Here is a 16,276-nt window from a genome sequence, read left to right on the forward strand (position 1 = left end):
CTGAACTGTCGAGCGGCGCTCGATTCCCAGTCAGCCGATCCGATACGGAGAGGCGAATGGAATGAAAACAAAAACGTAAAAACGAAGCACAAGCACAAAACAAACAACAAACGGGCGAGCAAAGAGTAGAGCTGAGAACAGGCTAAAAACGCCGACGCGCAATCGCTGCCCACGTCGCAGCAGCAGCGCTGTTTACGAAGAGAACCGGCTTCGGCAGCGGCCTCGACTTCGGCTCAGCTTCGGCTGGGCTTGGGGGATGCACTGGGAGAAATACGAGGTGTATTTGAGTTGGTGCTCTGCAGAACCAATTTATAATATTTTTTACGATTTTAGATTTTAAGCTAAATAAGTTATTAAATATTAAATTAACTTGCATTAAAAAACACAAAGCCAGCCGAAAATCTAGGCAGATTTCCATTACAGAAATGCTAGAACCATTTGAGAATTATAATTATACAAAATGTCCAAGGCTTCTGCCTAATTACAATCCAACTAATTATACTACTCCACTCATTCAGGAGGCTTTTATTTTCTCAGTGTGTGTTTGGTTCTTAAGGGGCGCGGTTGCCGCTATTGAGGCAGAAGCAACTGGGCAGGGCGGTCATATATCATGCGACAACGACAAAGACTCTTCAGAATCTCCGGGATCTGTTGCTGTGGCTCCGGGAAGAGGCAGAACGACCAGGAGGAGGAGGGTGTGACGCGGGTACTTGCTCTGTGTGCCTCGATTTGGTAGCCTGACAAATTGACATTAGTATTGCCGACGTCGCGGTTCGAGGACACGTGATCTTCAACCAGACCAGCGACTGACTGATCCTATCTCTGTGGCCCTTGGAGATTTGAGTTCATCAGCAAAAAATTAAAAAGGAATCATAGAAATGCCAGCAGAAAAGAAATTTAAGATCCTATAAAGGTTGGGAAAATAATTATTTGAAATTGGAGATTCAAAAAATGTTTTAAGAAGCTGGTGAAACGAAGCTAATTTAATCCACATTAAGAGGTATTATTTGTTGACTTAATTATGGAAGATATAACATACTAAACAGTGCTAAAGATTTCCTAATCTTGAAATAATTTGATTTCCCCCCAAAAAATATATAATTTTTATATACCCTTATGAAATGTAATTGGTTTAGGGAACCTATAGAACAAATCTTTATGTTCTTCTTAAAAAAATTACAACACCTATAAAACCTCACCTTGGGATTAGTTTCGCTTATTCTTTGGTTAAAGATTTGTTTTCCCCTTAAATTTCTGGGTAAGGTTTCGCTTTTTATTACAAAAGTTTTAACTGCGATCGCCTTTGTTTAGCTGTTCCTGCAGCATCCCAAGCTGGGCTATTCACATCATTGTCAACCTTGACTTCGAGAGTGAGTGTGAAAACACAGCTGGTCCCTAGAACAAACACTGCAACCATCAAATGGACCGTCTTCGAGTCAATGCAGCAACAACTATAACAACCTCGGCTGCAACTGCAACACGATCCTACGGTTTTGTTTATGCCACAGCACGAACCCAAGGGATACATAAACACGAGGAGAGACGAGACGTCCGATACAATCCCATTCGATCCGGGAGTTAAGTGTGGGCAGACAACGATCGACATTAGCATAGGCCCAAAACATAGCCAGCCCCTGACAATTTACGGCTACCTAAGCCATTGTCGGGCTCGGTTTCTTGTGTCTTGGCCAAATATGCTAATTTTGTTGGTATCACAGTCGAAACGATAGTTTCCTTTCTGTCTCCCGGTTACCCCTGATAATTTACAGCTTACAATTGTAATGTTAATGTGTCAGGTAGAGGTCTACCTACCAATTTCCTTTGTTACCAAATCTTTTGGCCAGCTACTGTGAGTCACTTTGCCAAAAAAAAAAGGGAAGTGCGTCCTTATCGAGGGTAATATTCCTTGTGTCCCCCGACTTCCTCTTCCGGGACAGTTTATGGTTTTCACCTGTCAATAATGTTATTAGCCCACAAAGGGTTTCATTTAGCTGAGTTTTTGGGCTCAGATAGGGATGGTTTTCAAAGGGGGAGATTGGACAACAGTCAGTTGGTTCAGTTGGGTCTTGTGTCAATATTTGAATATGTCATTTATTTGAACCGAAAGTGAATTATTGTGGCTTTGACAGATGATAAGGAAAGGGATTGAAGTAGGGTTAATGCACAAGAAGAAATTTCATCTTTTTATGAAATTACTATTATAATAAACTAATATAACAATAAAGTGGATAATAATAATGGTAAATTTATTAGAATAAAAACAGTTTCTAAATATATGTTTTTCTACACTTATGTTGTTTGAGTAAATACTTATATTATCTGAAAAAATATATACAATTTTTTTTTTTCAGTTAATATGAGAGGTTCTATATAGCACCCCAATTTTCAGGTATTATTTGAGGAGCCTTTAAATCAATTGCGGAGTAAATAGGTTCCTCAGTTGATCAACTGTTATGACTCCTTACACGAAGAAGAAAATATCATTGTTCTCAGAAAAACAAAATATACAATCATTTTATTTAATTCTACTCAGTAATCTGATCCAACACCAATATCCCCTTTACAAGTAAAAGAAAATCTTTGTTGCTAGTTTAGAAAGCCAAAAATAAATAAACTTTTACTGCGTAAAATGCTCCCCAGGAAGTCCAGACTTTCAAGCACTAAACCATAACGATCGGCCCATAAATTCATAAAAAAAACTAAAAAACTGAATCAAAGAGTGCAGAAATATAGACCAACGTCGGGACCAATCAAGTCCCACTGATGATCATCGATTGGGCATGCAAATTGAAAAGACCTTTAAATAGAATTGAAGCCAATGAAGGAGGAGGAATGGGAACGAAATCGAATCGAATCACTGAGCGACGAGTGCATTTCGATTTGGATCGGGGACACAAGGCGAGCCATAAATTGCGGCTCGTTGGCGAACAATTAAAGTGCGTTGGTGTTGCATGCTTAATTTCGGGGTGATTAAAAACTGACAGGGGGCGAGGCAGTGAAAGATGGAAAACCATATCGAGGTATGCATATGCTAAACAACTTTCCATAGAAATCCCATAAAAATTAGAAATAGAAATCCCCTTTATTAGTTCCCCCCCCCCCCCCCCCAATAAAACAACCATAAAATATTAGTGGCCAAAACATAAATTCTGACACAGTAAAAAGAATTCAATTGCAAGAGCGTTTCGAATCGAAATTGAAAATTAAATCAGCTGCTGCTGGAATGGTTTATCAATAATAAGTAATAGGTTCAAGCTCAAGCCACGCAACATTTCAAATAAATTTATGACAACGCACGAGGCGATAAGCAAGGGGTCACCCAAAAAAAAATATATATACTATATATTGCCGCTCCAGCGGCAACTTTGAAAACGTTTTTATTTAAATTGGAATTACATTTTTCATTTGGAAATTGTGTAAATATTTCAAGTCTCGCTACAAATAATGTGTCGAAAATAAATAAATAAAACCAAATATGGTAATAGGGGGCCACCCGAGCCAGGTGATCGAAATAACCATCTTAAAAGCTCAGCCATTAATTTGTGTTTCGTTGGTCGTTTAACATCGAAATTAAGCGAATAAATAACGAATAATATTGGTCATTGAGGGTATTCGGTTAAATTTTGAATGAATTTTTGAGACGAGAAATATTTTACTAACAAATATAAAGCTAAAAAAGAGAAAAAGAGTATCAAAAATAAATAAGTAGTTGCTTTTACTTTATTATATTAAAAAAAACGTAAATTTAACATTGCAAAATGCCCAAGAAAATGTTTATATATATATATTTATCCCAGAAAATGTTGAGCAACATGTTCATGTTGCAAAAGGAAGTCATTTTCTAGGTTTTAACAACTAAGCACCATTTGGCCTATAATATAAATATGTTAATATTTTTAATAATTATTTAAAACACTCAAGATACCAAGGCAACATTTAAGCAATATATTAGAAATTTTTCTATCATTAGGACATAAACTTTTTGATAAATATAAAAAAAAAAAAATAGGGGTACTCCTATTAACTCTACAAAACCCAAAAAATTCCAAATTAAACGGCTTAAGCCGTGATTTCATTTAAATCTCGATTTATTGCCATAAAACAAATTTATTATAATCTTTGGTGTGTAGCGCTTTTGTCGCTCTCCCTCTCCCCTGCGACTGCCAATGTAAATTAATAAGTTTTAACACAATTCCTACCGGACTGGTAGCGGTAGAGGGAGGAGGAGAGGTTTTGTATATATGGAAATTGTTGGCTTTAGCATTTGTTATTTATGAAAACATTCAGTTCGACGAATTCCACCTGCTGTGGCTCTTAATGATCTCAGTTAGTGAATTATATATTCCGATCATGCTGCGCGCCAAAAGTTTAAACATTTCGGACACTTTGGAGCAGTTTTTGAACACACTTTGGAATCGAAGTCGGAACTCTCCCCCCAAAATGGAAATACATCGCCTAGATTTATTACCCGAATGAGATCCATGAATGATTTTTATTTGTTGTGATGGCGAATTTTTAAAAATAACAAGAAATTTAGAGCGAAGCTGTCCGCCATATTTGGTGGCAAATCAATTTACAACTTTTGCCCCAACTCCAGCCAAATGTTTCTTGATTTCGCTCGGAACGTTCTTTATTTAGACAGATTAATGAGTGGCCTGGCTAGAGATCTGTAGCTGTAGCTGTGCTGTCTGGTGTCATTTCATGCCTCTCAGTTGTCAAATTAAGGCCTATGCAATATGTGTTTATTATACTTATGTCTGAGTGTGTATGAAAACTGCAAATGTCGCGTCGCTTAATGGTCTCACTTCACTGTCTCTCCTCGGCTGACAGCGTTACAATGGAAATTAGCTGGAAATTCGTATATCATTTTAAGTGCAAATTAAATGATCTCAAGTGCTAAGTGAGGCAATCGTCTAGGCCGCATAAAAACATTTAAAGTATTTGTAGCTTTGACAGTCAAGTGGAACAAGCTTCAAATAAAATGTAATATTTTATGTACATTTCTTTTGGGGATTTCGGTTGTGTAATTTATGAAAAGTTTTCTTTTATTTTGATATTTCATTTAATTGTTGGTGGCATAAAACCACCTGCAATAATTATATAAAAACATGAATCTTAGAGCTTACTTAGTTTATAACCTAATAAAAATCAAGGAACTAAAAAACAAACTTTCTTGGCATGGAAAGTATTCTAACTTAACCAGTTTAGGTCACATTTCATGAAGAAAATGTTAAGTTAAAGGTCTAGCCCAGCAGCTCCTCTTATATTATATTTTATTTGACGGCCTGGCTAATAGATTTGTGCCAGATTTTAGCATTTTAGCCACACCAACCGGTTAAACAGTAGCCAGACTTTTACATGGCTCTCTTACATTTCTTTTTTATGATTTAGTTGTAAAACAAAAAACACAAAAAAGCTAACAAGTACAACTCAAAAAAGAGAAGGCAAGTTGTTCTGTAAAGGTTTTGCCCTTATTTACAAGAAAAGAAAAGGCCACACACGGTGAAGGTCTTTGTGGGTTTTTTTGTTTTTTATTTCTCTCCTTACAAGTACAACGAAATTGGAGAAATTTGTACTGAAGAGCCATACAAATGTGTAAAAGGTAAATAGAAAACTTTCGAGTGGCAAAAGCCCAGCACAAATCAGTGATTTTACAATTGCAACTAATTGTGAGGTCAAGCCGAAAATTAAGCAGAGTGTGTGTGCGTAGGGGGACAGCCTTCAAAGGGGTGTGTCTAAGCCAGAAGCCAGTGAAAAATTTACATATTTTTATGTCCATCGGATTCGTTTGGCACACCTTGCCTCACATTTAGACATATACGCCGCCGCGCCACGCCGCCGCCGCCGCCGATTTTTGCCTTATTTGACGCGCCGCCGCCAAATTATGAAAATAACGGCGCGCCGCGGCGCGCCGCTGGTGCGGCATCGGCGCAGCTTCAGCGCGGCCTTCAGTGTCATTGTTCTTTATAAAACTTAAGAAAAAATAAATAACTCATTAAAATGGCCTTTTTGCCTTATTTGACGCGCCGCCGCCGCCGGTTCTTTCTGACTACTACGCCGCCGCCGCCGAGTCATTTTGACCTCTACGCCGCCGCCGATGCCTTTAACCATCGGCGTAAACCTCTACTCACATTTTGAATGTCTTCATTTCGGGCTTAATTTCCCCTGTGCTGTGGGAGTCACACACATATCAACAAAAAATTATATTTATGGGCGACAGTGAAAGCCATAGAAATATGAATCGCCCTGCGATCATATAAATCAACCCGGAGTGTCCCCTGCCACAGATACACTCCCTTTTTTTCGGTTTCCGCTTGATGTAGTTGTTTTCTCGATGGGGTCTTGGCTATTGTTGGGCTGCCCAAAAGGATTAAATACTCATAAATGGCACCCAAGACGCGTGTGGTCTTTAATGTGAAATCGGAGAGCAGGAGAACTTGTTTCACATAAAAGCAAGTTCAAGCGTAATTCCATTGAAGTTCGGGGAATACTTGAGACTTGTGGCTCGGTTTTAAGGTGTGTTTAGGGAAGAGTTTGGAGGTGGTAAGGTAGTGAAACTAATAATTACTAAATTAATATTTTTCATCTAATAATTTCCTTAAAAAGTATTTATAAATGTATCTAAATAACCTACAACTATGGCAGAAAAGCTAAGCGAATTAAAATTAATGCATTTTTGGTTTAGTTTTAGCTCTTTAAACTTTAATTTGTTAAAAATTGCATATATAAATATCGATTTACAGAATATATGAGAATATTTCAGGTCTTTTTAAAAGTAAAATATGACCAAAAGGCAGATTTATTACTCACAAAAAATTCAAACAGAAAAGCTTTCCTCTGAGCGAAAATTAATGCTTATTCAATTAGCTATGAAATATTTCCTACTGAATAATTCCTTATTTTAAACATTCTCAGCTGTCTCATAAATATATTAAAAAAAAAAACCTAAAAGTCAGTACTTAAGAAAATTAATAATAAAAATGAAAATAGCCCTCTCCTCCTCCCTCCCTCCCGCTGATGTCAACCAATTCCAACTAATTCACAATGAAAAATTCCAATAAACTTGGGGAATTTGTATTGCCATTTAGCATAGTGACAGAGTCAACAACAAAAGGCCATTAAAAATAATTTGAATAAATCGAGGTAAAGAGCGGGGCTGTCCGAGGGGTACAAAGAAATTAATGCTTAGCCACTGCAAATGTCCAGCCATGAATAAGGCAAAAACAATTTAACCAATAGAATATTTCATTTACACGAACACACGATCGAATCGGAATAGATAGATGCGAGAGCGAGGCTCCTCCAACCGGAGGTGCGGATAATTTATTAATGTGATTAGCATTGCCATTGTCGAGGGGACAGAAGATCTCATGGATTCTCTTTGTTTCGCTACGATGAAATCATAATATTGCCTGAACCTTACCTGAGAGGTGTGAAGAAGAAACATAAAAAGCTGAGGGGGGGGAAAAATATGAATCTATTACAATATATTCAGGGGCTCACAAATGTCAAAAGAAGTCTCTTTTGATTAACTAATATTTTGTAAATGTTGTTAATTGATTTTGTCTTATTAATTATTTAGGTTACCTTTGAGGCGAATTTTAATTTAATAACATTTTAAAACGCATTTTATTCAAACCCCAAACTTAGTCATATATGCCAAGGTTTCACCCACAATAAATATCTAAACATTTTCTCGGTTGTAGGCTAAATTCAGAAATTGTATCCAGAAAATGAACCAGGACGATGACATACCCACTATCCCCGAGGAGGTTGTTGACTACCTGCGAAAGCTTCGAAAACGCGAGCGCCAACTCCTCTACAAGAAGAAGTTTCTCAAGACTCGCTTCTTGGATATGGGTGACCGCCTGAAGCTTCTTCAGGGTCGAAATGAGGATCTGCCATGTATGGTATCTGCGAAGAATGTCTACCAGCTGAGCACAGTGCGCCTGGTGCGGGAGAATCTTGTCAGCATGCTGAGTGCCACCTCGGAGGACTATGTCAAGTGCTACCTGGAGCTGAGTCTGGTGCAGAGGAGTCTAAGCGAGGATTTACAGACAATTCGCAGGAATCTTGAACAAGACCAAATGCAAACAAATTCAATTGAACAAAATTAAAAGCTAAAAAAGAGAAAACTAATAAATCTGGAATTTTTTATTATAAAAATAATAAATGGATGTGATTTATGCTTCTCTTAAAAGTAACCACATTTCTGAAATTTCTGTTGATGATTTCTTTAGTTTCTGTTTAGTAGCCCTTGAATTTTATATTAAGAACCGGACATGGTTTTAATTTTCAACCATAATCCCTTAAACAAAGTAATAACTCTAGTAGCAAAATCTAAAACTCTTATTTAAAAAAGAACACCCTACAAAATGTATTTCCGACCATGTTTGTGGGAGCCGGCCAGCAAACTGTGGCAAAGCCGCTGTGGAAAGCTGCTGGCCGCCCGGCGTATCCATGAGATAAACGGTGATATTATCACACCCTCTCAGGTGCGTGGCGTGGATCACCTTCGCGATCCCCGTCTCAACAAGGGTCTGGCCTTCACCTTGGAGGAGCGTCAGACTCTGGGCATCCATGGACTACAGCCCGCCCGCATCAAGACCCAAGAGGAGCAGCTGCAGCTGTGCAAAATCTCTGTGAGAAGGTACGAGGATCCGCTGAACAAGTACCTTTACCTGAGCGACCTGTACGATCGCAACGAGCGTCTGTTTTTTCGTCTGCTCTCGGAGAATATCGAGGAACTGATGCCCATAATATACACACCAACGGTGGGCTTGGCATGCCAACGTTTTGGCAGGATCTACCGACGCCCTAAGGGCCTCTTTGTGACCTACAATGACCGGGGACACGTCTTCGATTTGTTGAAGAACTGGCCGGAATCGGATGTACGTGCGATCTGTGTGACGGATGGTGAGCGTGTCCTGGGACTGGGAGATTTGGGGACTAACGGCATGGGCATTCCCATTGGCAAGCTGGCCTTGTACACGGCTCTGGCCAGGATTAAGCCGCACCAGTGTTTGCCCATTGTGGTGGATGTGGGAACCAATAATCAACATCTGCTGGAGGATCCGCTCTATGTTGGTTTGCGGCAGAAGCGAGTGGTTGGCAAGGCGTATGACGACTTCATGGACGAGTTCATGGAGGCTGTAGTTCGGCGATATAGCCAAACTACACTTGTCCAGTTCGAGGACTTTGGCAACCATAATGCATTTCGGTTTCTGGAAAAGTACCGCAATTCGTACTGCACTTTCAATGATGATATTCAGGGCACTGCCGCTGCTGTGATGGCCGGTTTTTATGCCTCCCAACGGGTGACACAGAAGTCCTTTAAGGATTACACCTTCTTATTTGCCGGCTCGGGGGGCGCAGCCATTGGTATCGCCGATCTCACAGTCCAGGCCATGGTACTGGATGGTCTCAGCATCGACGAGGCCTACAATAAGATCTTTATGGTAGACGTCGATGGTCTGCTGACCAAGTCCCGCAACCTGGACGAACACCAGGCCGTAAAGTACGTCAAGGATATGGCACCGATGACAAATCTTGTCGAGATTATCAGCGCTATCAAGCCTAGTGTGCTCATTGGTGCATCGGCCGCCGGCGGTATCTTTACGCCGGAAGTCTTGCGTCTCATGGCGAGCAATAACGAGAGGCCCGTGATTTTCGCCTTGTCCAATCCCACCATCAAGGCGGAGTGCACTGCCGAAGATGCCTACAATCACACGGAGGGTCGTGTGGTCTTCTCGTCGGGCTCGCCCTTTCCACCGGTCACGATGGGTGATAAGACTTTTTACCCCGGCCAGGGCAACAATGCCTACATCTTTCCGGGCATTAGCTTGGGTGTGATTTGCACCGAAACTCATCACATACCCGACGAGATGTTTCTGATCGCTGCCAAGGAAGTGGCCAAATTTGTGGAGATCAGCGATATTGAGCGCGGGTCACTGTATCCGCCCCTGTCCCGGATCCCGGATTTGTCAATGAACATTGCTATAGCCGTTACCCAATGTGCCTACGACAGAGGCTTGTCTTCCATCTATCCGGAGCCGCAGGATAAACGCAAGTGGCTGGAATCGCAACTCTTCGACTTTAACTACGAGTCATCAATGCCGAAAACATGGTCCTGGCCCGAGTTGCCATATATCAAGACTCGGGCTTTAACGCAGACTCCCTCTGATCTACTTATAAAAGGAAAAGAGAATGATAAGTAGGATGGGGAAATTGATTTAATCTTTAGAGATCCAGTGGAAGAGTCAACGCATTTTATATGTAAAATTTACTAGTTTTTGTTCTTAAGTTATTTTATTCTGATTTTATCGTTCAGTTTTCTTTTAATTACAGATATATTCCTAAAGAAAATTAAAAATATTAGCTTTACAAATTAATAAATTATTTCAAAACTGAAATCCCAGATTTACTCAATGCTATAACCTCAATTAATTCTCTCCTTGTACTAAGTTCAATTTGCAAAAACTACAAAATAATTACTAAACATCTTTTTTATTTCATTTAATAACTGACATTTTCCGCTCCTCTGATCTTATGTTTGCCAACTTAATCACGTAACATTTCCCATGGAGAGTCCGCGTTTAGCCAGTCACCAAAAACAATGGGAGTCCAATGACACTCCTCAAGCTTTTGAGCGACAACATGGATCATTAAAGGCATTAGTGTCAGCCAGAAGTCAGCGGGCCAAGCAACCGAATAAAATTTCAAATGAATTTTCCTAGTTGAATTTCCCTGTAAGCTGTGGGATCAGTGCTGGCGAAGGGGGCCGCCAGGGGCAAGGGGATGTGGTAAGTAAAGGTGGAGCAGAGGCGTAGCCGAGTCACCTTGTCATAATTAAATGTGTAATATTTGTCTTCGCTTTCGACACTTTTTCCTATTCCTCGAACTCTTAGCATCTCCAGTAATTACTCTCTCACTCTCTCCTCTTTCTCCTCCTCTTTTCACCGCCTCCGCAGATGATGCCCCCAAAAATTGTTGTTGTTTAACGAGCCATGCACTTTGGGGTGGACCTAAGTAAGTGTAGTAAGAAATATAATAATTTATATATTACATTATATTTTAATATTGTAAATTATCATTTCTTGTTTTCTTAATGAACATTAATATTTTATATTTTTAAATACAGCTTTAAAAAAACTTTAAAATAAAGAACGCACTTACCCCCTTTAATTTAAAAGCTTAGAGCAGTCCCACCCAAAAAGAGAGGAAGTTCCCTTTGGTAGGGGGAATGCACATGTAACGCGAGAGGCGTGAATTGGAAAAATCATGGGTATTTCATCAGTTTAAAAACTCTATTTTATTTTTCTCTCCTTTTGGAACTGGTTCCGCTTAAGTTGTTTCAAAAGCGAAAAGTGCGTCGGCTTTGATATAACCCCCCTCCGGTCTCCTCCAAAATGCCCTTTTATCTTGGAGCCATTGTTGTTTGTGTTTTGTTCAACTTTCTTTTGTGTTGGTGTTTTTTTTTTTTTTTTTTTTTGTTTGGCTGCATTTTGCTTTGCACTATGCTTCGCTGCTGCTGTTGTTGTTGCTGTTGTGCAGATGAAGCTGTATGTTGTTGCTGTTTCGGCACGTGCGTCAAAAGCGTGTGCCCATGTGGAAATTTACAGCTCTTTGAGCTTGTTACCAAAGTGGTTAAAGGGGTACCTAAAATGAAGGGAATTATAGGGTTTAAAATTCATTAAAAAACTAAGAAAATTTCTTTTAACAAATTTTCAAAATTCAATCTGAGGATATTCAACCAAAACTCTTTGAATTTATATTTATACTTATATATGTAGTTCCATTACCCCTTAAAATTTCCAACTGGGCACCACAGCTCACCATTGATTATTGTATTGGGAAGGCTTTGTAATCTTTTTGAACATATTTCTCTCTTATTTAATAATCCATCAATTTAAGTTACGAAAATGAAGTAATTTCGGTGCGAGTGTTGATTTGTTTGGCATTTGCCGTGATGGAGACGGAGACGGAGACGGCGACCCCTCCGAGACTCGTGCTCAATGTTGTTAACAAGTCTGATTAATGTCCCCGATTAGCATAAGTAAACATTAAGCAAATTATGTATGGAGTACGGGTTCGGCAGCGGGTTCGTTTGCCGCCCGATTTCGTGATTCAATATAAGATTTCTTGACTTTTTTTTGTCTATTATTTTACTAGTGTTTTTTATTTGTATTTTTTCGCTAATCAGTAAACAGGCAAAGCGCCAACGAAATGCGGGAAACGCCAGCGGGCCTCGGTCTCAAAGTCAAATAAGTGCTGGAAAAACTCCAGCGTCAAGTCAGAGCAACAGCAACAACAACAACGGCTGTAAACAACCTTTAACGTTAATTAAAAGTGTACACAAAATTTGCATTCACGACAAAATTGGTTACAGAAATACACAAAGACAGGAGGAAATCTATAAAGTGACTAATATGATCTAAATCTTTCGATTATAATGGATCTGTCAGTGTTTAGTAAGTTCCATAATATTTGATTGAAAATTTAAACTAAAATTTAAATAAAATAGAATTAGTTGCAGAAACTTAAGATCAAAAATTAATTTAGAAAATCTAGAAGAAGAGTTTCTAAAACAGAATAAGACTTGATTTTCTTAACTGATCTTCTTAATCATTTCTCTAACAAAAAAAAAAATATTAAAATTGAATAAATTAAATTTCTTACAGTCAAGGCCTTCCACCTATTGTGTTCTGATATTAATTCACCTTAGCCATGCTTAACTGTACCCTTAGCTTACTGTTAAAAAATGAGTTAGGCTGGCCAGCTCGCCTTTTTGATTGAGTTTGTCGGCGATTTATGCGCTGACCACTGCTGGCGGCGATTTGGCGATTTCTGAGATCTCGGCGTTGAAGCCGAACGCCGTCCCAACTGTCAGCCTTGATAAATGCCGCTGGATATCGGCATTCGGTATTGGCCGCATAAATAATTCGGATGTAATTGGAAAGAGTCGCTGTCTTGACGCAGGTGAATACTATTTCAGCTTTAGCCAGAACCAAAAGCCTTTTCAATTAAAATTTTTCCACATTTCCCATGATGACTATATATGACCTTTGCCTAGTTAATTGCAATGGCAATTACTACTGCAAATCAAGTTTGAAAAAGCTCTTAAAACTGCTGATAAGATTAATTATTTAATTTGCATTAATTTTATAATCGTTATTCTGGATTTGCATAGCTTTAGTTACTTAATGGAAATTGTTTGTAAACGGATACTGTCTGAGCAGTGATTAGAGTTACTTTAGTTGGTTTGATTAAGTGTATTAATGATTGATTACTTTAAGAGTGGTATTATTATTTAAGAATAAGAACTTTAGCTAATTTATTAAGCATACTTGAGGTTCTAATTCTCATCTTAAGAAAATGAATTCAACTTGAATGAACTAGTAGTACTTAAAATTATTTAAGTGGCCTCCAATATTCCATAAATTATTTTCTAATAATGTTATATAGACATATTTAAAGCCAATTCCCTATATGTATAAATCACATTAGCTAACCCTATTAAAGCCTATCGACAACACACATTAATGTTATCATATTTCATATGAGATACAGCTTATAAGGAAGTCGGATTCCCACTCAAACCTCTCACCAAATCAAGTTCAATGGCACAGCCGGTAGTTCGCAGACATTCGTTATGCTGTCACTCACCTTTCTCTACAGATCCATTCATTCATTCATTAGTAAAATTCGAATTGCTCCAAAGTTTGACGATGTTGGAATTCCGCGCAATTTTTGTTTTGGTGGCTGTAACGAAATGGAACCAAAATAAAATGTAAAACAGTTTGATTAATGGCATTTACCAACTGGTGAGCAACATTTACGATAATGATTGTTCAACCGATTGCGGGCCGAGAATAGCTAAATAGGTGGAAGGCTTTATGGTCTATGGTTGGCATTAATCAAAAACAAAACCTTTCGAAATCGAAATCGCAGGAGGCCAAAGAAGCTCCATGGAAAGCCAAGGCGGCTCGGCACGTTCTGCTCGTGCGACACTTGCCAAGCGCCCCCATATTCGGGAGAGCTTATATATTTATGCCCATTATAATATGGCCACGATCCCACTCACATTATAATGATTGCCATGATACCGCAGAGGTGGCACTTTGATATGCGATGTGCTGCCAACGCCAACGACGCCCCCATCGCTATCCAACCTGGCCTAATCTTTATTATTTCTTCTTTTTTTCTATTTTTTTGTTGCCCCAGTCTTTGGCTATGGCTTTGTCTTAGCTCTTCGATCGATTCCGCATCGAAACCGAAATCCACAAGTTTTCACATCGCTCCGGTGGCGTTTTTCGTGCTAAGCGTGCGTCTAGGCTCATTAATAAAACCACCGCGATGCGATCCGATCCGATCCTATCCCAGTTGATATATATCCATTCACACAGTTATATTTGTGCATATATCTGCACCGCACCGTGGGGCCAATGAACTGCAAAAGTGCTTGGTATCGTTTTGCATTGGAAATTGGATCGCAAAATGTCTAAATAAATTTCTTCATCGAAAACGAAAGTGAGAACCTGATGGTGGCCTGTATAGTGTCGCCGATCTGGTTACAGAATTCTATATATTTTTCTAAGCTGCCAGACAATACAGAAAATAAGGCTGAGTTGCTGATAAAAACAACAACTTTTAAAATTAAATATTTTAGGGTCTCAAAAAATAATAAATATCTTAAATTTAATATTTAAAGATATAAAAAATATTTAATTCCACCTAAATATAAATTCTCTAAATTTTTACAACTAAAAAAATACAAAATTAATTAAATTATAACCCTAAACGCTAAACCTTTAACAATTTAAACCTTAAACAAATGAAAGCTAACACCCATAAATCACAAGTCCCAGTTATTAATTGCTTTCTGTTTCCAGGAACTCCCCAAAAAAATGTGTGTGCAAGTCAACAACTCTATTGACTCTCCAATTTCACCCATGGATCCCACTGTGCCGCCCGCACTGCTCCAGCGCCGAGGAAAACTTTAAAATATCTTCAACCTCAGGCCTCTGCGTTGGTGTTGTTGCAGCTTCGAATCGAGTTCGGGTTCGACTCTGACTCCGAGTTGGAGTTTTGAGTTAAAGATGGAGCTGGAGCTGGAGCTGGAAGTTGGAGGTGCAGTTGCAGTTTCGGTGTTGGCCTGGCCAGCGATTTTAAACGGATTTATACGGCCAGCGATGGCAGTTTTCTCGGCTTTTCTGTACAAAATTTCCTAAAGGGTTTCGTTTTTATTTTTCGGGTTGCACTGCAGCAGTTGCGTGGGCCAGGTTTTTATTTTATTTTTGGTTTTTTTTTCTCGATGTGAGCCGGCTGGCTCGGTTGTGGCCATAAATTCGTTGTTTGAGGTTTTTTGTTTTTGCGGCTGCTTGGCGGTGGCTGCCGTGAAAGTTGCGTAAATCAGCGTGAAGTAGAAGAAAAGTTCAATAGTATTGAAAATAATTGTAGAAAGTTTTTATTTTTTATTCGCCCCCAACATGGAGCTCCGATCTCCCATCTCCTGTTCGGCTGCAAAGTGTTTATGCAACGAGCAGATATACATGGCTAGATAGGCTCGAAGGCGTGTTCCAGCCTCAGCGATTGAACCTTAATTGACTTTCGTTTGTCTCGCGATATTTGTACAACTTTTATATAGCTACCAATTGAGATTTCAACTGGGTATAGGGTGGAGATTATTACGATTTTTTTATCTTTATGGAGAGCCAAGAAAAGTGGCAACAAACTTGGTCAATCTTTCTGAATTCTTAATTATAAATTCTTCAAGTTGACTATAATATATCTAAATATTATTTTGCAATTTAAATTCGCATTTTTTTCTACTTCTGTAAAAGTATTTATAATTCCACTATATTTCAATGTCTTGTTTGATTTGCCTTCATTTCCATTGATATGTTAATACCCAACAATCTTTTCCAAGGCAATTAGTAACGATGCATATCGCCATAAAGCTTTATGCATATAACTCTTGTCTGGGGGCAAGATCTCAATTCTAGACTTAGGCGCCATGTCAACCGGGATTCGTATATGGTTATGTAATTACCATCAGGTTTATTTATTCTAAAATCGCCTCGAATTAATGGACAGACGACAGACGATATGATAATTTGTAAGTTGTCTCAATCAACTGATGAAGTTGGTTTAAATTCCAGTTCTCAAAGATCTTATGTAAGATATACAAAATATTATAATTTGAAACTGAAATTGTATACCTTTTTCGATTAAAGATAAGGCAGTTTAATATATTTTCTTATAATTTTAGATTATT

At 38.7% G+C, this 16,276-nt stretch overlaps 2 protein-coding genes across 2 annotated transcripts; both read left to right on the top strand.

The window, feature by feature from the left end:
* The first annotated feature begins 7,637 nt into the window (after positions 1-7,637).
* On the top strand, positions 7,638-8,204 carry LOC108073899 (uncharacterized). The gene has a single exon (XM_017165688.3). The coding sequence runs from the start codon at positions 7,734-7,736 to the stop codon at positions 8,115-8,117; it is 384 nt and encodes a 127-aa protein (XP_017021177.1). The 5' UTR covers positions 7,638-7,733; the 3' UTR covers positions 8,118-8,204.
* Positions 8,205-8,280: 76 nt separating this feature from the next.
* On the top strand, positions 8,281-10,419 carry LOC108073859 (NADP-dependent malic enzyme-like). Its single transcript, XM_017165641.3, has one exon. It carries the CDS (start codon positions 8,376-8,378, stop codon positions 10,215-10,217), a length of 1,842 nt encoding a protein of 613 aa, XP_017021130.1. The 5' UTR covers positions 8,281-8,375; the 3' UTR covers positions 10,218-10,419.
* Positions 10,420-16,276: the final 5,857 nt, after the last annotated feature.

The sequence above is a fragment of the Drosophila kikkawai genome, chromosome 3L (genome assembly GCF_030179895.1).
Source record: "Drosophila kikkawai strain 14028-0561.14 chromosome 3L, DkikHiC1v2, whole genome shotgun sequence".
Taxonomy (NCBI): domain Eukaryota; kingdom Metazoa; phylum Arthropoda; class Insecta; order Diptera; family Drosophilidae; genus Drosophila; species Drosophila kikkawai.